The 24347-nt window shown below is 42.3% G+C and overlaps 3 protein-coding genes across 3 annotated transcripts; 2 read left to right on the top strand and 1 right to left on the bottom strand.

The window, feature by feature from the left end:
• Nucleotides 1-1272: 1272 nt before the first annotated feature.
• Nucleotides 1273-6593, top strand: LOC121551780 (cytohesin-interacting protein). The gene is made up of 8 exons (XM_041864504.2): nt 1273-2631; nt 3111-3160; nt 3284-3338; nt 3465-3567; nt 3984-4077; nt 4320-4386; nt 4923-4989; nt 5221-6593. Exons 1-8 carry the CDS (start codon nt 2449-2451, stop codon nt 5682-5684), a joined length of 1083 nt encoding a protein of 360 aa, XP_041720438.2. The 5' UTR covers nt 1273-2448; the 3' UTR covers nt 5685-6593.
• A 1167-nt stretch (nt 6594-7760) lies between these two features.
• LOC121555996 lies at nt 7761-11402 on the top strand. Its single transcript, XM_041869873.2, has 2 exons — nt 7761-8567; nt 10392-11402. The coding sequence occupies exons 1-2, from the start codon at nt 8024-8026 to the stop codon at nt 10757-10759; spliced, it is 912 nt and encodes a 303-aa protein (XP_041725807.1). The 5' UTR covers nt 7761-8023; the 3' UTR covers nt 10760-11402.
• A 1711-nt stretch (nt 11403-13113) lies between these two features.
• Nucleotides 13114-23915, bottom strand: LOC121551769 (polypeptide N-acetylgalactosaminyltransferase 5). Its single transcript, XM_041864501.2, has 10 exons — nt 22129-23915; nt 21839-22005; nt 20611-20730; nt 20309-20444; nt 19250-19369; nt 18618-18735; nt 15882-16211; nt 15207-15287; nt 14786-14938; nt 13114-14488 (listed from the first exon to the last, which is right to left on the bottom strand). Exons 1-10 carry the CDS (start codon nt 23337-23339, stop codon nt 14348-14350), a joined length of 2577 nt encoding a protein of 858 aa, XP_041720435.2. The 5' UTR covers nt 23340-23915; the 3' UTR covers nt 13114-14347.
• Nucleotides 23916-24347: the final 432 nt, after the last annotated feature.

Genomic DNA, 24347 nt, shown 5'->3' with positions numbered 1-24347 from the left:
GTGTTGTGAATTCAGATATGGGTCTCTTATGTCATTATGATGTGTCATTGCATTGTCTTTCCGTCTTACTCTATTTATCATAAATATGTGACAACAGTGAGTCAATAAACAACTTTTCATTGAACATTAGATTTTTCTGAGTAGTTTAATATTAAATCATTTTTATCAAATGTAATTGCCATGACAGATTATGATAGAATTAGGGCATGATTTGATCTTCCTGAATGAGAGCATTTTTGGTAGTTTACCTGAAATGACAGTTTATTGTGTATGTCATCTATTTATCCCCTGCAATGATTCATAATTGTACTGTGGTTCAGAAGGCATTACAGCTAACTTGACAATTATAGCAGATTTGTCCGTTAACTGGAGGAAGTAAGCCATGTCACCTTGGCTGTTTGCAGCACTACTCAGATGAGTCAGCCACTCCTGAATGTGCTGTGCTTGGGTTTAACTGATTCTCCATTATATTCTACAGCACTGTGACTGAGAACATGGACAGTCATATCGTGTCAGTTAGATGTGGCTTTTTTTTAGACATTTCAGAACTCAGGCTTGATTTTCTCAATGGTGAAATGACTTACTGAGAAAAGTGTTAATGTGCTCAAACAAATTGATTTGCATGTTCTGCAGAGTTGAGTGAAAACTGTGTCATAAAACCACTTACAGTAGGACCCATACTTTATAAACTCCACTGCTCTCTCTTGGGTGAATACTTTATAAACTCCCCAGTTCCAGTCACACACTGCAGGGTAGGACAGGAGTTTCCCCCGCAGGGCAGGACAGGAGTGAATATCCAACTAGGTAAGGCCTATCTCAACAACTGACTGTAAACTTCCTACATTCAGATAATTGGTCAATTAATATCCCAGCAACGTAAAGCTGATCAGCCCAATCTAACATTTCAAACATTAGTGTGGATATGTTGAGACTTTTTTCGTTTGTTTAACACATTTGTCTTGATGATGAAGTATTGCAATATGTTAAGTGTGAAAATGACAACCATCATAATGACATTTCTAGTTGCCACTCATGGGATGCGTCCTAAATGGCACCCTATTTCTTACTTAGGCTGCATTTAGACAGGCAGACCAATTCAGATTTTTTCCCCCCACTAATTGGTCTTTTGACCAATCAGATCAGCTGTGAAAAAGATCTGATGTGATTGGTCAATAGACCAATAAGTGGAAAGAATATCAGAATTGGGCTGCCAGTGTAAACGCAGCCATAGTGAACTACTTTTGACCAGAGCCCTGGTCAAAAGAAGTGCACTATATAGGGAATAGGGTGCCATTTGGGATGATTCCCTTGTCTGTACACAGTGTTACAGTGGAGGGAAATTCTACTGGCCAGACAGTCCTGCTAAGGGTCACACAGGTTCAATGGGCAAGAGGGGAAAGCAGTGAGGCAACACTGCTGTTCATTGGTCTGTTTCGTGAGGAGGGTATTACCAGGGGGTTCATATTGGGCCTGTCCCAAATGGAAACCTATTCCATACATGATCCACTACTATTGACCAGAGCCCGCACATAGAGCTCTGGTCAAAAGTGGTGAACTTCATCCCAAATGGAACCCTATTCCTTATGGAGAGAAATTATGTTCCTATTTGACTAATTCCTAATTCATTTGTTTTGTGTCCCAAACACATCATACAGTTTTGGGGTGCTTGAATGGAAATGGTAAGGTACTGTCTGTATGATCATAAAATACATATTGTTCTTTATCTTGTAAAAGGTATGAGGAAAAAATACTTCACTATCAAAGAACAATATACATTTTGTATCACCTGTGAGACTCTGACTTCTTTAACACATCACATATCAGACATTGATTTTAGTCTTGACTGTTGGCCTGTGTGTGATTTCCTCTTGGATCAAACCACGTCTGATGCCTTCTAGCCATTGACCCATGCTGTGTGTTTGTAAAGCAAGTCTCTAGCCCCGAGCGAAAGCTTGCTTTTGTCTGTCCTCACAAGACAAATCTCTTTGCTTGGCGGACCGGAGAGGCTCAGGTTGACTCCAACCCATTCAGAAAACAGAAACTGGAGTGAGTGGAAGCAGGTGCTGATGTTAGTCTAGACCACAGAGGTGGCAGTTTTTCATGCATTGCTGATTTCTGACAGACCATAAATTGAATTGCACAGACTGCACAAAAAAAAGGGGGCTGTTGTAAGCAGATTTATTTTCCTGGCAGACAAACGGTTCACAAGAAAAATAAAAACATAAAAGGGTGAGGTAGAAAAGAAAGTGAGTGAGGGCTGTGGTCGGCTAACACAGGAGCATCATAATCACATGGTGTGGATTTCCGCTTTGGCACATTTACTTTAAGCTGCACAGCAGGGGCAGGGACACACACCACATATACAACACATTCAGAGTTACTGGACTGTACTAGCTGGACCAGAGCTACACTATGGTGCTGTGAAGAGAGAGAGAGCTCCACTCAACCATGCAATCCACCACGAACTTCAATGGGCTCCTGCGACAGGACAGCCAGGACAGTTACATTATGGAGGGCTCTCTGAGGAAGAAGGGTCGTCTATGGTATCGGCGCTCTCTGAAGGGACACCATGACAAACCCAGTCAGAATGGGGGGACTAGTCCCGGGACTCTGCCAAGAGGCTGGAAACAGGTAAGCGAGAAACCTTGGAGAGAAACAGGAAAGAGTTACGTTTTACTGTATATCAATTGTCATGTAATCTATAAGTATTCTTAGAGGTCATTGATAGTAGAGATGACAAAACTGTTTCAGCGTGGCATCAGAGAGGTACACATTAACATGTACTGTACAACCACAACAAAACAGAGAACTTGCAAAGACAAAAAGCCTTTTGACAAATTGTAATCTTTTGGTTTACGTTGGAGACAAACTAGTTCACTAGCAGGAAAAATACCTGGAAACTTAGTGTGTTGTGTTGTAATTTATATGTTTACGATGAAAATTACCAAGAATCTAAAGAGACTGGTGTCCATCTCGTATATTTTACATGGAATTAAATAAATATTTGCTGAACTGTGACCAGGTTGAGATTCCAAGAATAGCTATTTTCACTGTTGTATTTAAAAAATATATACTATACAAATATATTAAATATACATTTTACTTTCCAGTCCAACAGAACCCGCTCAAACTCCTTGGTGGATTACTCTGACCCTCAGAGGTAAATACAGCCCTCTGTCATTCGGAATAACATTTACACTGTTAACACTTTGATACATACACAATTGTTCTTAATGACCCAAGTTATGACCAGTCTGTAACCACATTTCTCCTGAACATATAGGACTACTGTTATAATGCAAAAGCAAGACAATGAGACGTTTGGATTTGAAATTCAGGTACGACATTTAATCCGTTTTCAAATTAAATTCTGTTTAGAATTTATTTTAAAAAATACATTCTCAAAAACATGCTTTAACTGCGCTGTCAGTCCTGCCCAGTGACAGTGTGACCTCCTGTTGTAGACATATGGTGTGCAGCTGAAGAACAGCACGGCGGTAGAGATGTGCACATTTGTGTACAAGGTGCAGGACGACAGCTCGGCTGAGAGTGCAGGCCTGACCGCCGGTGAGACACCCACTCACTTCCTCTCCCTATGGCCCAGACTCAGCTTCAACGCTGTGCAGTATGGTTTTCCCACAGAGAGATTTCCTCGTTACACTCATTACAATACATCTAACTTTCACATATAGAAAGGCCAACAAGTCAAGGTCTAACTTCTCACATTCTCTGTCTCTCTCTAGCTCTCCCACAAACACGATTTTATCTCGGCACATTTATTGTGGTCGACGTTTTCGTACAATACTTTTTAGAGAAATTATAATTCTACAATGCTGATTTTGGGTCAGTCAAACTCCCAGCACCACAGATGAGAATAAGCTTGGTTGTGTGCGTGTTAACCCTTTGAACATATCTCCCACACTCTCTCATTCTCTCTCATTCTCTTTCTCTCTATCTTCCTCTCGCTGTTGTTGTGCATGTAGGTGACGTTATCGTCACCATCAATGGGGTCAGCATTGAGGGCACGAGCCACCAGCACATCGTTGACCTGATTCGAGAATCCACCAACTTATTACAGTGAGTAAAACCAGCGATGACACCCAAAACCAAAGGGTTACTGTCTAACTCTGAAGAATGTGAGAAAAACATTGAACATAGAAGCATTTTTATAAAACCTTGATATTGGTTTCAACCTTGGTATAGTATACTGAATCGCTCCCTCTAGGAAACATAAAGCTGTTCTATTCTATAGAAGTGTCAGTATTATCTGTAGGATGTGTATGTCTGCTTGTGCTCATCTTGTCTCTGTGTAATCTCAGGATGGAGACGGTGTGTGGGACGGTGGTGAAGAGAATTGAACTGGAGAAGAAGATGAGCTTGCTCAAGGTGTGTCTCTCTTACAGGGCGGATGTTTGGCTTCAATAACACATCATAGTTGAATAGACCTTACAGTGGGAAATATGGGTGGTATGCACTGTGCAGTACCACATAACCCCACCCAAACAAAGGAGTACACATGACAAAACTATAGACCGGTTCTATATAGCTATTTATAAACTGGGTGGTTCAAGTCCTAAAGGCTGATTGGCTGAAAGCCATGGTATATCAGACCGTATACCACGGGTATGACAAAACATTACTTTTTACTGTTCTAATTACGTTGGTAACCAGTTTATAATAGCAATAAGGCACCTCGGGGGTTTGTGGTATATGGCCAATATACTGTACCACACGGCTAAGGGCTGGATCCAGGCACTACACAATTCCATGCACTAATCCTACTGTAGATGAATTGGGTCACAGGGAAACACACCATTATAAAGGTTAAGTTAAGTACTGCATAGCTGACCTCAATCATGTCTAATGTATAGCTGAGTCAATCATGTTTAATTGTTATATCATTCTGTTTTTTGTCCACACAGCATACCCTGGGAGAGAAATGGGGGGAGTTGCAAGCGCTCACATTACAGGAAAAACGCCTTACGCGAGGTGAGGCGTTTTGCCCAGCTGTGAAACCACAGAACTTCCTGTCTCATTAGTTGATGTGAAAATGACAAGTAAACGCTGAGGTGCATTAACGAGCTCCGTTTACAGTCATTGTGACGCATTAACTGAGAAGTAATTGATCTACAAATGTCCTGTCAATCAACCACATCCTTTACAGTGCACATTAATACTGTGGTTGGAGAAGTCAACTAACTGCCCTTCCCTTGTCTCCAGGTAACCTGAATGACAGTTCTCTACACCCCTCTATGGACTCCCTGATGTCTCTATTGTCTCCGTCTGGACACAGTGACCACTACGGCCACCGTTTCTCCAGTGACAGTAGCTGCCGGAGTGGGATGATGGATGACAGTGACCTGGCCAGTGTGTTTGGGGACCTGAGCTCTCCCAGCCCCTGCAATGTGGCCAGTCCAGATGATAGCTGCTTCTTCTCCACAGACTTCCCCCAGGAAATGCCCAGGGCCCCAGCCAGCCTCAGCCTCAACCGTACCCGCAGCGGTAGCGGTAGCTTGGCTGGCAGCAGTGGCTCCCTCTCCTCCCCCTCCCCTTCTTGGGACCCCTCCAGAGCCTCCTCCCTGTTCGGGACACTCCCCAGGAAGGCTAGGAGAGCCAGCTTCCGCAAACACATCCTGAAGTTCATCCCTGGATTCAACCACTCAGTGGAGGAGGAGGACACCTGACCTGAGTTATGAACGAACACTACAGTACATCTGTGTCTGATGTGATGTTCGATACAAACATTTCCTGCTGAGACTGAGGCATTGCTAATATGGCCACCGTACCCTTGGCTCAGGATTAGCCAATCAATGAGCATTATTGGGATGAGAAGCATTAGGAGGAAAAGAGAAATCTCCCTTTGACAAAGGCCTTCAGTTATCTCTAGATACTGTATACATGATGGAGTGCTTTTGTTACTGCTGCACAATATTCTGCTGATTTTTTCTTGACAATAATCATAATGAGACAACAGCATTAATCCTTATAACAGTAACAATTATTTGTAATAAAGAACACGGGAACTCAGTCCATGTGTGTGCAGCCAGTGCAACAAAGATTGTGCTTGCCATTTCTAGAATGTTAATGTGACCATTGTATGTAGGTGATAACTGAGAGACTGCATGAAAAGGCATGATCTTCCTGAATTCAACATATTGCTTGTATATAACTTGAGAAGTGTTATGCTTTGCATATTTGATGCATGCAATGAAAGAAGTTCTCAGCAACAGTCTGTCAGGTTTGTCACAAAAGAATGAGTTCTAAACCAGGTAGCTAACTGCACAATTCAAAACAGGATGTGGGCAGAGAAGGAGCTACATTCTTGACTATTTTCATACCCATAACCAAGTTTCAGGTCATCTACAACTTACTTTCAGTATTGATAGTTATACTACAAATAAGAACTGTGTTTCCTCTAACTCATGGCATTTTAACAGAGTGCCATTGAACTCAATTGTTTTGAATTCATGCTTGATGTGTGCCATTTGCTGCTTTTATTAAGAATCAAAGATATGTTTGAAATTCCCTGAAGACAAGTGACTGTAAAATTGTACACAAATAAACAGTGTATGTTGGTTCCTAAACTGTCACTATTTACATACTGTCTTCTTCTATTGTTTAAGTACATCAATGTGAGAGTGACATTTTTTCTGATATTTCTTCCACTGATTAACATCCACTAGATGGCATTGCAAGCATTTTAAAATGCTTAGGATTTTGAATTATATCAGAACATACAGTACAATGCCACACTGTAAAAGGAGAATGAAATTGAGGTTCACAATATCTTGCCAAATGTGATGTCAATAGTGTCCAGATGGCTTATCTTAGGACCAGCAGTGGGGTTCTGAAACTAAGTGAGGCGGCAGGTAGCCTGGTGGTTAAGAGCGTTGGGCCAGTAACCAAAAGGTTGCTGGTTCGAATTCCCAAGCTGACTAGGTGAAACATCTTTCATTGTGCCCTTGAGCAAGGCACTTAACAGCGACTTACAGGAGCAACTAGGGTTGATTAGAGCGTCTGCAAAATGCAAGTAGGACAGTTAAAGGAAATGTACATTCAGTACTGTTGACCTACACCAGTAGATTGAAATCTCAAAGCACAACATTGGGGCACTCCATGCTTATTCTTCCAGACAAGGGGAGAAAGTCTAAGACCAAGGGAGACCTGATTTACCCCTTAATAAAAACACGATGGTGTTCTCCGTTTTGCACTACGACCCTTCCTTTCTCTTACGTTCTCTTGGAGTCAAATGAGTAGAAGACAGTAAACAAAGAAGAGAGCTGCTAAAAGAGAGAAGGAGGGAGGGACTGAGACAGACAGAGCATACAGTATGGAACATTTAGCATCTCTTTATACAGTCACAGCTATATTATATAATATATCCCATTTAGCAGACGCTTTTATAGAAAGCGACTTACTGTCATTCGTGATATGATGCAACTTAGCCAGCAACGGTAGGTGTTCTTGTTGCCATCTCTTAAGGAACCCTTAAGCATGCAACATGTGCACTCTTTACTCTGTAGCTTACCCTGCTTTACACAAGTAAACCTACAGGAGAATGTTAATCTAGTCTCAGAATGTCACAGGGAGAAGGTGGTCACTCAGGATGGATTAAACTAAACAATCAGTACAATCAGTTCACTTGTCCAAGTCACACAGACAAAGAACCATTTATTGGCCCAACACAAAACCTCTGTTCTTCATTGGCTCAAACATGCTTAAAGAATTACATCGCACACTAGTACAAAAGACAGCTCGGCCTCACATCATTGATTAAAATGCAGGATGGTACTCTCCCTTACTATCCAGCGGGATAACTCGGACTGAGAATTAGTATTTTGATTGGACGACTGGAATGGATGACCGCATTGGCTGGCTGAAGAAGCACAAACTGTCTGGCAACTGATACGACAAATGCTCTACAGGATAAACAAAAGAGGTGGACAATTGACGACGTCAGAGAAGTCTGATTATTTCAACACCACAAAGGGGGTCAAAAAACTATTTTGAACAAACAATTAACATGGACAGAGAAGAGAGCATTCCTCCTTCACTGGACCTGGAAGTGGATGGGATGGAGGGGAATATGAACAGGGTGGCATCCCAGGTGGTGGAGATCATCAGTGGGATGAGTCTGGGAGCCATCCAGTCTCTGGAGCAGGCTGTGGAGAGAGCTATGGAGGAGGAGGGAGATGACTCTGTGTTCTATGATGAGGGTGATGCTCCATTAGATTGGGAAGGAAGGTCTTGTCCCTTGGTCTGTGGTTCCACAGAGAAATCAGCTCAACCACAGAATGGGAAGGTGAGCCTACTCAAGGCTGAGACAGCCGGTGTAGTCATGGAGAATGGGATGAATGGAACAGGGAAAGGTCCCATTACTGATGGAGGAGACACTCGTAGCTCTGCCCTTTCGGATAAGGGTGATACTGGGTCACTTCAGCACACCAACAGTGCCCTAACTGAGCCCCAGACATCGACAGCCCAAACAGAAACATTGGCAGAAATCCCAACTCAAACACTTGCAGAGCCCCAAAAACATCCAGTGCAGGACACATTGACGAACAAAGGTAAGACAATCTGCATTATACTGAGAATTATTGTATAGAATAAAGCAAAATTGTCAGTATCGATAATCCGGTGCATTCGTTCCACAATGTTGGTACAGTGAGGGAAAAAAGTATTTGATCCCCTTCTGATTTTGTACGTTTGCCCACTGACAAAGAAATGATCAGTCTATAATTTTAATGGTAGGTTTATTTGAACAGTGAGAGACAGAATAATAACAACAAAATCCAGAAAAACCCATGTCAAAAATGTTATAAATTGATTTGCATTTTAATGAGGGAAATAAGTATTTGACCCCCTCTCAATCAGAAAGATTTCTGGCTCCCAGGTGTCTTTTATACAGGTAACGAGCTGAGATTAGGAGCACACTCTTAAAGGGAGTGCTCCTAATCTCAGCTTGTTACCTGTATAAAAGACACCTGTCCACAGAAGCAATCAATCAATCAGATTCAAAACCCTCCACCATGGCCAAGACCAAAGAGCTCTCCAAGGATGTCAGGGACAAGATTGTAGACCTACACAAGGCTGGAATGGGCTACAAGATCATCGCCAAGCAGCTTGGTGAGAAGGTGACAACAGTTGGTGCGATTATTCGCAAATGGAACAAACACAAAATAACTGTCAATCTCCCTTGGCCTGGAGCTCCATGCAAGATCTCATTTCGTGGAGTTGCAATGCAATGATCATGAGAACGGTGAGGAATCAGCCCAGAACTACACGGGAGGATCTTGTCAATGATCTCAAGGCAGCTGGGACCATAGTCACCAAGAAAACAATTGGTAACACACTACGCCGTGAAGGACTGAAATCCTGCAGCGCCCGCAAGGTCCCCCTGCTCAAGAAAGCACATATACAGGGCCGTCTGAAGTTTGCCAATGAACATCTGAATGATTCAGAGGAGAACTGGGTGAAAGTGTTGTGGTCAGATGAGACCAAATCGAGCTCTTTGGCATCAACTCAACTCGCCGTGTTTGGAGGAGGAGGAATGCTGCCTATGACCCCAAGAACACCATCTCCACCGTCAAACATGGAGGTGGAAACATTATGCTTTGGGAGTGTTTTTCTGCTAAGGGGACAGGACAACTTCACCGCATCAAAGGGACGATGAACGGGGCCATGTACCGTCAAATCTTGGGTGAGAACCTCCTTCCCTCAGCCAGGGCATTGAAAATGGGTCGTGGATGGGTATTCCAGCATGACAATGACCCAAAACACACGGCCAAGGCAACAAAGGAGTGGCTCAAGAAGAAGCACATTAAGGTCCTGGAGTGGCCTAGCCAGTCTCCAGACCTTAATCCCATACTGTGGAGGGAGCTGAAGGTTCGAGTTGCCAAACGTCAGCCTCGAAACCTTAATGACTTGGAGAAGATCTGCAAAGAGGAGTGGAACAAAATCCCTCCTGAGATATGTGCAAACCTGGTGGCCAACTACAAGAAACGTCTGACCTCTGATTGCCAACAAGGGTTTTGCCACCAAGTACTAAGTCATGTTTTGCAGAGGGGTCAAATACTTATTTCCCTCATTAAAATGCAAATCAATTTATAACATTTTTGACATGCGTTTTTCTGGATTTGTTTGTTGTTATTCTGTCTCTCACTGTTCAAATAAACCTACCATTAAAATTATAGACTGATCATGTCTTTGTCAGTGGGCAAACATACAAAATCAGCAGGTGATCAAATACTTTTTTCCCCTCACTGTAAATCACCATATAACCAGATTTATAAGCAGATTTTATATGATTTAGTACACTACAATGAGAGAAAACTCAGAATATTAAATTGTTCTGAGAACAAGGGACATAAATGTGTACCTTTGCATTTAAGCTTCTGCTGCACACAAGATGGAGGTGAAAGATACACAGGAGCAGGCACCTGTTACTACACCCCTGTCTGTACCTGAGGAGGAGGCTCAGTTGAACAGGGAGGCAGAGGCCCCATGCTCCTCTGGTGACGAGCCCAACAGTGTGAGTCAGGATGAGGAGGACACAGACAAAGGTTCCCAGGATTCCCTGGCCTGTCAGGGTACAAGTTCCAAGTCCTCAGAAGGACAGAAGTCTGGCCGGCCCCGTCGTAAGAAATCCTCCGACCACAACACCAGCTCCAAATATAGCACTGTCTCCTACAGGAAGATACGCAAAGGTAACACTCGTCAGAAGATCGATGAGTTTGAGTCCAGGATGATGAATCTATAACATTACATCAAGTTAATATCTGGAAGATGCTGCAGCTTTACTTCAACTGCAAGGAGCTGGATGGGGCATGCTAAACCAGTCGCTATGCAAATTGGAATAACGATAACCTGTTATCATTGGTTGCGTCTGTCTAATACACAATCCTAATAGATTTTGAGTTTAACATATTTCAAATATTGACATTTTACTGTAATGTTATGTCCCTACTGAAGCCAAAAGAATGATCGACATGTAAAAAGTATGCGTTTTCACACACTTGAAATGACTACTGATAGGAGCTCAATATGCATAGTAGTATTGTAACATAATGGATCGAAAATAATTTGTTAAATATAATCCCCAGAATTAAAGTTATTTCATTTGAAAATAATAGTGGGGAACATTTGATTATGTAAGGCAGGTATTTGATTAGCAGATAAAAAAACGAGGCTTGGGGACCTAGTAATCCTTCTAGCAAACATTAAGACTTGCATTCCCAGGGGCCCCTGGCCTGTAAAGATTTCAATACACTTCGGTAAGCACTGCAAGTATGAATTTCAGGTGATCAACCCTATATGTGAAGTTCTGCTATTTAAATACAATACTAAAAGTATTTAGTCAGCCACCAATTGTGCAAGTTCTCCCACTTAAAAAGATGAGAGAGGCCTGTAATTTTCATCATAGGTACACGTCAACTATGACAGACAAAATGAGAATTTTTTTCTCCAGAAAATCACATTGTAGGATTTTTTATGAATTTATTTGCAAATTATGGTGGAAAATAAGTATTTGGTCAATAACAAAAGTTTCTCAATACTTTGTTATATACCCTTTGTTGGCAATGACACAGGTCAAACGTTTTCTGTAAGTCTTCACAAGGTTTTCACACACTGTTGCTGGTATTTTGGCCCATTCCTCCATGCAGATCTCCTCTAGAGCAGTGATGTTTTGGGGCGGTCACTGAGCAACACGGACTTTCAACTCCCTCCAAAGATTTTCTATGGGGTTGAGATCTGGAGACTGGCTAGGCCACTCCAGGACCTTGAAATGCTTCTTACGAAGCCACTCCTTCGTTGCCCGGACGGTGTGTTTGGGATCATTGTCATGCTGAAAGACCCAGCCACGTTTCATCTTCAATGCCCTTGCTGATGGAAGGAGGTTTTCACTCAAAATCTCACGATACATGGCCCCATTCATTCTTTCCTTTACACGGATCAGTCATCCTGTTCCCTTTGCAGAAAAACAGCCCCAAAGCATGATGTTTCCACCCCCATGCTTCACAGTAGGTATGGTGTTCTTTGGATGAAAACTCAGCATTCTTTGTCCTCCAAACACGACGAGTTGAGTTTTTACCAACAAGTTATATTTTGGTTTCATCTGACCATATGACATTCTCCCAATCCTCTTCTGGATCATCCAAATGCACTCTAGCAAACTTCAGACGGGCCTGGACATGTACTGGCTTAAGCAGGGGGACACGTCTGGCACTGCAGGATTTGAGTCCCTGGCGGCGTAGTGTGTTACTGATGGTAGGCTTTGTTACTTTGGTCCCAGCTCTCTGCAGGTCATTCACTAGGTCCCCCCGTGTGGTTCTGGGATTTTTGCTCACCGTTCTTGTAATCATTTTGACCCCACAGGGTGAGATCTTGCGTGGAGCCCCAGATCGAGGGAGATTATCAGTAGTCTTGTATGTCTTCCATTTCCTAATAATTGCTCCCACAGTTGATTTATTCAAACCAAGCTGTTTACCTATTGCAGATTCAATCTTCCCAGCCTGGTGCAGGTCTACAATTTAGTTTCTGGTGTCCTTTGACAGCTCTTTGGTCTTGGCCATAGTGGAGTTTGAAGTGTGACTGTTTGAGGTTGTGGACAGGTGTCTTTTATACTGATAACAAGTTCAAACAGGTGCCATTAATACAGGTAATGAGTGGAGGACAGAGGAGCCTCTTAAAGAAGAAGTTACAGGTCTGTGAGAGCCAGAAATCTTGCTTGTTTGTAGGTGACCAAATACTTATTGTCCACCATAATTTGCAAATAAATTCATTTAAAAATCCTACAATGTGATTTTCTGGATTTTCTTTTCTCAATTTGTCTGTCATAGTTGACGTGTACCTATGATGAAAATTACAGGCCTCTCTCATCTTTTTAAGTGGGAGAACTTGCACAATTGGTGGCTGACTAAATACTTTTTTCCCCCACTGTATATATACACACAGTAGTTCACGTTAGGCTATAAGAACTGAACCAACTAATAAAAGGTTAACCCCTAAAACTCTGTAACAGACATACCTTTCCATACTGTAATATTTCCATGAGTACAGTGAAGAGTGTACATGTTCTCGTGAAATATCTGTTGCATAAAAGTGGAAAAAGAAAACCGAATAAAATGATCTTTAATATCTATTAATTACAGGAAATTAACATTGTGAGTTTGGAGAAAGAAAATCACATTGTTCATCTTTGGCATCAACAGTCCCCAATATTGTTAAATAAATGTGCATACAGTATGTACTAAACCTGCACGCATATAGTAAAAAACAAGCAGCTCTTATTATACCAGGTGAGCCATAAGGTGTAGGGTGAAGTTGCCCCTAGACACTGATCTTGGGTCAGTTTAAAATGTTCCCCACAATCGTTGAGGTTAGGATTGGGGGAGGGGATGTTGATACTAGATCTGTAACTAGGGGAAACTTCAACCCGGAGCTGACTCATAACAATGCAATTCTATTTTATCTCAATAAAGAAATGTCAGATAGCTTCGCTAAAGACATCTGTGATATGTAATGCCTACACAGGCTCATACACACTGCATGCATTTCAATTTGTACATCAAATGGTATTTCAAACAGTGAAAACGGTACATGGACAGAACAGACGTATTTACATGAACTCAAAGTGCCATAAAATATCCTGCCATTTGGCACCGAAACAGTAAGAAATATGGTCAATTGTGCGGTGAAATGGAGTGTTAAAATATGGAGGACATCTGCAGAAAATAATATTTGGTACAAGTCCTCATGTAAATAATCAAGGCACATTCGTGATTGATTTGCCAAGGCATGATAATTCTTTTTTTGCAAATCTGGTGAACATGCATGTAAAACCAAAGATCTCAATAAAAAGTGAAACACCAGTACACTATTGAAAAGCATGAGCTGGTACACACACCCAAAAAAGTTAGTAGAGGTGCTGACTAATGGCGAGAAAACTGTAGGCTATAAAACTAAAGAGAGTCACACCCTCTATTTACAAGCTCACAGTAATTTGAGTAAACCACAGAGCTTATATATATATTATTTGTATAGACTACATCAGTAAACTATGCCACCAAATACAACACCGTAATTACATTGTGTAATAGCTGCCCTTTCAAATCATTCCGGGGCCTCAGTCATGCAAAATTCAAATTCCAAGTGAAGGTTGATCATGATAAAAAGAAGAGAAAAATAACATTGCACATCCCAACACCACCCTTACACCAACATACTAGCAGCACCATGCATATCCTATTGCAGAAATACACTGACCACATCCAAATGCATATAGTACAGTCAAGTACTTGAGTGTCAATCTCTAATGTAGGAACAGTGCTGTAGCCCTGTACTCCCATCACACAGTGTGGTAGTGTGTGAACTGCCACTTCTGGTAGGGACTGGTAGGCTCGCACTCCTTCAGCTGTATGCTGTCATCCAGAGCCCCAGCCTCCAGGCACATACGCCGGGGAGTATGCTCCGCTATGAGGTGCTCCACCTGAGCAAAGACAACACAGGGAAATACTACCGAATCACCATGTGCATTATGGTAACTTTCATCCAGCAACTGAAAGGAACACTGCTGCTACCTCCCACTCCAACCAAGGTGTTGTGAATTGATGTACGAACCATGATGTAAGCTACAGTCCGAAAGGGGTTGGTTTTATCAATAAAGAAGCAGTTCTCAACTTCCACTATCCTCCCAAGAGTTTGGCTTGGCTCTCTCTCAAAACCAATATTCAGAAAACAACTATAGGAGAGGAGGTGAAGGCCCCCCATTGTAAAGCGAACCTACCAGAGCGGAGTTGGAGGCCTTGTGGAGCCAGCGAAGCTGTGGCTTGGTGTTGTCACATGGCTGCAGAACCAGACTGGTCCCTTTGCCCTGAGCAGTGACACAGACATCCTTCTGGCGAACGTGCCTCATCCAGGTGTAATTGAAGTGTTGACTCTAAGGTTTAGGGACAGAGTGGAGAGTTAAGAGTGCCATTTGGGATGCAGTCTATTACCTATATAGTGCATCTATGGAATAGGGTGTAATTTGGGACGCATCCTTAGTGTCGGACATAGAATTAGACTTCATGATAACTATGGGGTTTAAGACTGTTTGGGTGTGTGTTGAATTAAACAGGAATTCCATAGTGAGCACACATCTGGAGCTATGCAATGTGTTATAGGCATAAAAAAATGCATTTCATATCAAATGGGGAACTATTTACCAGCTTGCTGAGATTACATTTCTCAAAGGCAAGGGAGCCTTTCTGCAGAGCGAGGCATTTTCTGACTCCACGATTGAAAACCTAGCAAAGGAGGATCACAGGTATAACATTACATGACAATGCCTAGAGCAGTCATAACATTTGCTTCCATGGGTAGTGTCACCGCGCGATATTGACAGTAGAAAGGCTTCTCCTTTTTTTCCCCATTCTGTGCCTTCAACCAATGCTGACAGAGAACTGTCACAAGCCTGAAGAGACAGTCACTCTTTGTTCAGATAAGAGGACAATTGACATCTCTGTCTGCGTTGCAGAGGCATTGAGAGGAGACAAGAAAACATCCCCCCCAGAAGAAAAGTACATTTGTCTTTCAGCATCAAGATGAGGGATAATTTAATGGAAAAATAAACAAAGTAAGAGTAACAATTGTTTGGCAGAAAAAGAGCACCAATGCAATATATTCTAAGCTAAACAGCCTAAAAGCAAAAACTGTATTCCTGCTGATTAATAAATCAATCAGTCAATCAATAAAGACAATGATTATAAGTGTGTCAAATGTAGTTATAAACTGCAGCAATAAGGTGCATACTATGTAAACACTTTTAGCTTCTGTAAAAGCACCATATACTGTAAATCCAATCAAGACTATTATTTATTAATATTAAAAAGTACACCTACCAGCCCCTCAGCTTTGACCAGCGGAGCGACCATGTCTGGGTACACGTTATCCAGGTACCATTTGAAGCTCTTGCACTCAAGCTTCTTCCTGAGTTCGATCTGGTCTGTGAGGTTGCCGATGTCGATGAAACTCCTATCCAGCAGATGGAGGTATCCATGGCCGTAGAACAGGTCTTTGTACTCATCCAGCCACACCTCTGCCACCCTAGCCAAGTTACGCTCAACCGTCTTCTGCCTGTCCTTGGGAAAGTTGTACGGGTTCTCGCCTCGGAAAATATGGCCCACTCGGGAACACGGGATGATCTCGATCTCACCTCCACACATCCAAATCTGCAAAATCAACATTATAGGGTGTGATCAGACCATTTGAGATGCATCCCAAATGGCACCCTATTTTTGCTCATAGGGCTCAGGTTGAAAGTAGTGCACTATATAGGGAATAGGATGCCATTTGCGAAGCAGCCTGGGCCTTGATCATGAGTCAGAGATAAGGGCAGTTAACTGTGTAATCGTAGAACAGGTTGTCAAATAACAAACCTCTTATTGAAATGGATCTGCAAACAGTCTAACCCTAACCCTAACCCCTAACCCTAACCCTAACCCTAACCCCTAACCCCTAACCCTAACCCTAACCCTAACCCTAACCCCTAACCCCTAACCCTAACCCTAACCCCTAACCCTAACCCTAACCCCTAACCCTAACCCTAACCCCTAACCCTAAAGAGGGGGAAATGAGACAAAATTACTAGAGCTGGGACGATAAACCGACAATTACCGACCACTTATCAATCATTCATTACAATAAGTAGCCTATACTAGAGAAATGTGAAATAAGTTTGCTAATATGGGTGATTGTTAATGGGATAATTGATTAGTATTAGTATTAGTAGTAGTAGTAGTAGTAGTTTAAAGCAGGATTTCCCAAACTCGGTCCTGGGGCCCCCCTGGGTACACGTTGTGTTTTTTGCCCAAGCACTACACAGCTGATTAAAATAATCAAAGCTTGATGATGAGGGGGGGTGAACACTGGTTTAAGAAACCCTGGTTTAAAGGATCTTTTTTTTTTTTTTTTTACTGTGGTGCACATTAATGTTATAAACGTATTGTTCTAGTTATCGTACCAATTCAGGCAATTTATCATAATATGGATTTTTGTCCATATCGCCCAGCTCTACAGTCGTGGTCAAAAGTTTTGAGAATGACACAAATACTAATTTTCACAAAGTCTGCTGCCTTAGTTTTGATTATGGCAATTTGCATATACTCCAGAGTGTCATGAAGAGTGATCAGATGAATTGCAATTAATTGCAAAGTCCCTCTTTGCCCTGAAAATGAACTTAATCCCCAGAAAACATTTCCACTGCATTTCAGCCCTGCCACAAAAGGACCAGCTGCCATCATGTCAGTGATTCTCTCGTTAACACAGGTGAGAGTGTTGACGAGGACAAGGCTGGAGATCACTCTGTCATGCTGATTGAGTTAGAATAACAGACTGAAAGCTTTAAAAGGAGGGTGGTGCTTGAAATCATTGTTCTTCCTCTGTTAACCATGGTTACCTGCAAGGAAACACGTGACGTCATCATTGCTTTGCACAAAAAGGGCTTCACAGGCAAGGATATTGCTGCTAGTAAGATTGCACCTAAATCAACCATTTATCGGATCATCAAGAACTTCAAGGAGAGAGGTTCAATTGTTGTGAAGAAGGCGTCAGGGCGCCCAAGAAAGTCCAGCAAGCGCCAGGACCGTCTCCTAAAGTTGATTCAGCTGCGGGATCGGGGCACCACCAGTGCAGAGCTTGCTCAGGAATGGCAGCAGGCAGGTGTGAGTGCATCTGCACGCACAGTGAGGCGAAGACTTTTGGAGGATGGCCTGGTGTCAAGAAGGGCAGCAAAGAAGCCACTTCTCTCCATGAAAAACATCAGGGACAGACTGATATTCTGCAAAAGGTACAGGGATTGGACTGCTGAGGACTGGGGTAGTCATTTTCTCTGATGAATCCCCTTTCCAATTGTTTGGGGCATCCGGAAAACACCTTGTCCGGAGAAGACAAGGTGAGCGCTACCATCAGTCCTGTGTCATGCCAACAGTAAAGCATCCTGAGACCATTCATGTGTGGGGTTGCTCCTCAGCCAAGGGAGTGGGCTCACTCACAATTTTGCCTAAGAACACAGCCATGAATAAAGAATGGTACCAACACATCCTCCGAGAGCAACTTCTCCCAACCATCCAAGAACAGTTTGGTGACGACCAATGCCTTTTCCAGCATAATGGGGCACCTTACCATAAGGCAAAAGTGATAACTAAGTGGCTCGGGGAACAAAACATCAAAATGTTGGGTCCATGGCCAGGAAACTCCCCATTGAGAACTTGTGGTCGATCCTCAAGAGGCGGGTGGACAAACAAAAACCCATAAATTCTGACAAACTCCAAGCATTGATTATGCAAGAATGGGCTGCCATCAGTCAGGATGTGGCCCAGAAGTTAATTGACAGCATGCCAGGGCAGATTGCAGAGGTCTTGAAAAAGAAGGGTCAACACTGCAAATATTGACTCTTTGCATAAACTTAATCTAATTGTCAATAAAAGCCTTTTACACTTATGGAATGCTTGTAATTATACTTCAGTATACCATAGTAACATCTGACAAAAATATCTCATAACACTGAAGCAGCGAACTTTGTGAAGACCAATACTTGTGTCATTCTCAAAACTTTCGACCACGACTATACAACTTACCTTAAAAGAGATCTCCATGTTCTCTCCACCCCATACGTCCAGGCCAGGATCATAAGAGCCCAGTTCATAGAAGTACTTCTTATCGATGGAGAAAAGGCCTCCTGCCATGACGGGACATCTGAGGAACAAAACACACAGTCCAGGGTCATATTCATTAGACACAAAACGGAAGAAAATGACTGAAACAGGGAAGGTCTACCTGAACATGTCCAATAAGAAATGCTTGTTTTCGTTTTCTGTTGCAAAACATTTTGCTACAGTGTGCACTAATGAATACAACCCAGTTAGCGCGTAAAGATTGTATTCTTCACTTCCTCACAAACAACATTCCTCCATGGTCTTATCAACTCTCACAGAGGAATCAGGATATGAGTCAGACCTTGGCCCTGTTGGAATACTTCCATCCTGCATCCTTCCTTCCTTTAAGTAATCTCTGATCTCTATTGGTTGGATTGGTGAAAGTAATAAGTTGGCGTAACCTAGCTTTGATCTATCCAGTCACGTATAGATCGATGATTACCTCAAGGAAATGAGGAAGGAAGAATACATTCGTGAAGTTTTGGAACAGGGCCCTTATGTTGTTGAACTCATCTGCAACTAATAACGAGGGGTGTAATGAAATACAGCATTACCTGATAGGATCTGAATCCTTCATGTGATTCTTCTTGATGGTGTCCTCTGATAACGTGCTCCACCCAAACACCAAGGGCCATTTGAACACCCCTCTTTGGAAGTTGTCAACCAACACATAGCTGTAAAAACACAAAACATCATTAACCAAATATTACATTACTGGATGAATAATGCATGATTAAATGCACAAAACTCAGATGAATCTGATTAAATCACACAGGAGCCTGAAATCAACATTACAAAGACTGACTTCCAGTAAACAGGATGTTGCATCAAACCTGGCTGTATAAAAAAAAAAGCTGAGAAAACTCTAGGGTTATCAGTTTTTTTTACACCAATACAGGTAATTCCAATATGAACCCTTAAGGTCAAAGGTCTGTTGACTAAATAGTCAGAAAATGTGTCAGATGGATAGCTGTGAATCTAAGCTTTCTAATTATATATTATGTGTAGGTAACACACAGAAAGCTACCATTGCTGTCACACATTTTGCAACACTAGGGACAGTCAGCTAAGTGAGCGTCGTCCGAGCCAGAACGGCCCACTCTAGGTGCATAGACCTTCAGAAATATCACTATGAGACATTGTGCCCCCACAGGGTACCGACAGACCAAATTTGGACAATAAGGTTGATTAATAACTCAAACTAGAACTGGGACCATAAACCGAAAATGATCAACACTGACCGAACCGACTACTTCGAGGACATTTTACACATATCAATAATTACGATAAGCAGCCTACACTAGAGAAAATTTTAAGTTTTAACTGGAATAAGGCTGATACTATGGGCTATTGCTAAAGGGGACAATTGATAGCTACAGCATTCAAAGTAATGTAAAAAAGTAACTGATGCACATTAATGTTATTCATTTATCATTCAACTTATCATTAGTTATCTGATAATTCAGTCAATTTATCGTGATATGCATTTTTGTCCATATCGCCCAGGAGGTGTCCCAAATGGTACCCTAGTCCCTATATAGTGCACTACTTTTGACCTGGGCCAATGGGGCTCTGGAATGCAGGCATAATGTATAATGGTAATAACACATTACCTCATATCCTTGTCACTGATGACTTCGATGACTGGACAGGCCACTTTCCTCCTATCCATGTACACTCTCTCCAGCAGAGGTTCCAGCCAGCCCACATTGCATTCGATATGCGAGTCAAGAAAGGTCAAAACGTCACCTGAGAGAAATGCAAACAAACCCGCTGAAGACAAACACAAAACCACAGGGACGCTTGACTGCCACATGTATGGGAGGACAGGATTGAGATTTTTTTGCATAGGATATTTTGTTTATACAGCAAACAATGAAAGAAAAAGTGGTGACAGCAGGATGTGGTCGGTTACCTTTGGCAATGGCGGCTCCTGCAAGCCTAGCTCGGATCAGGCCCTGCCTCTCCTTCAGACGGACGATCCGCACTTTGGGATACTGGGACATATACACATCCAGATGGTCCTTGAGATATTCTGAGACAGTGGATGAGAGCAAGTAAGCTTAGGGCCCTGAGTTTATCCTCCCGACCATGAAACCTGACCAGGAAAAACTCCAGGCCCTAATTGTACGCTATAAGTAATTTGGGCACAGTGTGACATCACCTGTTCAGGAAAAACTCTTAAGATGTCTCCAAGATTAATAAAGTTAATATTCAGTTTATAGCGATTAAAGAGATTGAACAGGATTTTGAAAACTACGTCTGTATTTTTTTAAACCTTATGTTTTGGACTCCACGTGTCAATGTACGGCATAATACATACATAATACAACATCTGTAATCTTCACCTGGCGGAGAAAGCCACGCAATCCTTACATTCAATACTTTCAATATTTTTTTCATGTGAGTTGCACGCTCGTCCCTTTCATAGTGAAAGTACTTACAAATTCGTATCATATTGTACAAATTGGAAATCGTAACATGTCATACGAATTGCTGGACGCAACATATCATACGAAATGGATGACGTACACAATTGTGCTCAATTTTCAGGGACTTGTTTTGGCTTGTGAGCACTACTTTCAAAACTACTGGCTGAAATTATACAAAACTGCATCACTTTAACACAAAGTTTAGCATATTTATATATTTTCCCTTCCTGTAATATACATAATTTCCAGTGTTCTGTTTGTGAAACTCAAGGTGCAGGTTGATGATCACTAGACTTGCTGAATGTTATGGATTATTCTCTGTAGTATCTGTTGTTAGTGATTGACACCAGACTGGAGGTACAAGGACTGAGAACACACTGATTTTATTGTACTTTATTTTAGTCACTGCCTTTTTTGTTATTGACTTCCTACACGCTTCTCAGGCTGGTGTTTACAGAACATTTGGTGCTGTCTGATTAGTATATAAAAGGGCCTGTCTCCAAGAGGCCAGTTAGACATTTGCTCTCCTTCTGTGCCGTAGGTGTCTACCTGTTGATTTTTGATTGACTAAATCTGTGACTGCTGTTCTCTATTGTTCACTTGGAAATTCCTATTACACCATCTGTACTGTTTACCAGGAAAGCCCCTCCCACAGACAACCCATTACATTTTATATATCTAAAAAATTCCATAGCCTTTGCCCATTCTTACCTTTGGTACTGAAGTCGTCCACTAGGATGATCTCTTTGAGAAGGTGTAGTGGAGACCGGTTGAGGACACTGTGGACAGACCGGAGCAAAGTGGACCACACCTCGTCCACAAAGCAGAAGATCACACTGGTGGTGGGCAAGTAATCATGGACCACACTCTCAGAACACCTGGAGAAAAACACAATGGCAAGAGAGGTTATTTAATACTAACCATTAGTATACCGTATGAGTGACAGTAGTGTGGGAGTGAGTGAGTATTAATGGTGTGGTCAAGCCAACTGTGTGACTCACGTATGAGGTCTGGTGTCTGGGATGGCTCTGTCCACAGGGATCTGGTCACTCAGGTACACGTTGAAATGGCCCTCGTTCCAACGGTTCCTCACCTCCTGCTCTTTGTCACTGGGCACCATGGCTGCTTGCCCAAATTGCCCAATTGCATTGGCATCTCTAGGCGCTTGGGTCATGTCTAATGCCAGCACTTTGTGGACGCCTGTGTTTCGAACAACTGTGGAGTTTGTGGGAACTCCTTGGAGTTTCAGCTTTGCTGTAGGTGGTAAGGACTCCTTTAGGGCATCAGCGTTACCTTTATCAAGCTCATTGATCCGTTTGTCCTCTTTGTTGACAACCACCTCTTTTCCTTTTAGTACATCCTTTTTGACAGGTTTAACTGTGGAGTCGACTGCAACTTTGTCTTTAATAAAGCTTTCTTGTTTGCCAGGCTCAAGTGAGTCTTTGACTTTCTCCTTTGTCTTGGAGTCAATATTTTCTTTGCCTTTTTGCACTATGCCTATATTTTGCTCTACATTCTCTCCTGTATTTTTTGAGGTAGGGGTTTCAACATGTTTTCCTTCCTGAACACCAGGTGGCACTTTGGTAAAGTTCGAGCCTACTGCTGCAGTGAATGCCACTTTCTTATCCCTCTCCGTAGGTCCTGCTTTCTTATCCTCTAGCACCAAGTCCACTGCCTTTTTTGACACATCTTTGACAGGCGAAGGATCTTTGACAGGTGCTTTCGTATTCAAAGGCACACTCAATTGTACTGTGACATGATGTACAACTTCGATTTGGTTATGCTTAAAGATGACAGCATTTCCATGTTCTAACTTTGGTTGGGCATTCCCCCCTTCTTGCTCATGCGAGTTTACTTTGTCCTTAAACTGTGGGTAATTTTTGACAGCGGGTCCTCGCTTTCTGTACACTTCAAGGACTTTCTTTTCATTCTGGAGTGGAGCTTTATTACCTGCCTCGTCCAGGTCTAAGTCTACTCTCTGTACTGGATTTTTAAACCCCCTATGCACTGACTTGGTACGTTTCGTGGCCTGCTGTCTGACAGCCTGCCTTTCCTTTACTACGCTTTCTTTTAAAAGTTGGCTGTTAACATCATTTAATGACAGGCGAAGCGCTGCCATATCGAACAGTAGCCAAATAATAGATGCAATGAAAACAAATGCAAGTACCCTCCCACTACCCCTAAAGTATTTCCTTATCTTTATCGCCCTCATTTTAGTAGGCCTAAATCTAGATATAATGTCACAATATCTTATTAATGCATGCGCGGGTCATAGCCTACTTATGAACCCCCATTCAACTTCGTTTCTTTACTTTGGGTAGTAGTAGTAGGCTATTGCCTGCGTGGCATTCCACGCCGAGAAGATTGCTTTGGCCAAACTTCTGTCGGAATCTTCTGTCAAATATCCTTCATTGAACTAGTATGCATTTTGAAACAAAAACATTAAAACACAAACGCAACAATGTAACTTATCAGTAAAACTTACTTGTGAAATGCCATGCTGTCCATTTACTTCCCTAAATGTTACAATGTATCACAAGTAGTTTTTCCATGCGCTGTCCACTATTCTGGGAGTGCAATTATCTTGCATTTTGTTACTTGCCCTCTCCTAATGTCTTTGAATGAAAAGTGAAATCATATTTCCTTGAAGAGAATGCGAAGCCACAGACATCCATTCAATTCTTAGCCCTATTCTGTCGTGGAGGTACCTCCCGTCTACGACATATTTCAACTTTGCACTTTGAGAGCACACACAGTGATTGGACAGATAGCTTAATTGTATGCAAACTGTTTTAGCACACAGGAAAGGTGGCGTGGAAGAGGGTGTGGCCCAGTTCCGGCGTTATGAGCGGGCCTTAGGAGGCCTGGCCAGCCCTACCGTACCTCCTTGCCGGTCCAAATAAAATATTGAAATATTGATAATTTATTTGACCAAGACGCACGCGGACAGAAAGACGCATCAATCTCAGTTAAAGCATCCGAGCGAGCGAAACAGCGCCCCTCTGTCTCAGTATGTGTAGACCATGTATCTGATGCTATCTGTACCAAAAGTTTATGGCATATCATACTATTTCCGGCCAGACAGCATCAGATACATGGGCTACATAGAGGGACGCTGTTTCGCTCGCTCGGTTGCTTTCTCCGGTAACATAGTTTCAGCAGAGAGGAAGAGGCGAAATGACAGGGCTCACTCTCGCCTAAATCTGTCCAGAAAAAGACA

Source organism: Coregonus clupeaformis, chromosome 4, assembly GCF_020615455.1.
Source record: "Coregonus clupeaformis isolate EN_2021a chromosome 4, ASM2061545v1, whole genome shotgun sequence".
In the NCBI taxonomy this organism is placed as follows: domain Eukaryota; kingdom Metazoa; phylum Chordata; class Actinopteri; order Salmoniformes; family Salmonidae; genus Coregonus; species Coregonus clupeaformis.
This window is presented reverse-complemented; position numbering and strand designations above follow the sequence as displayed.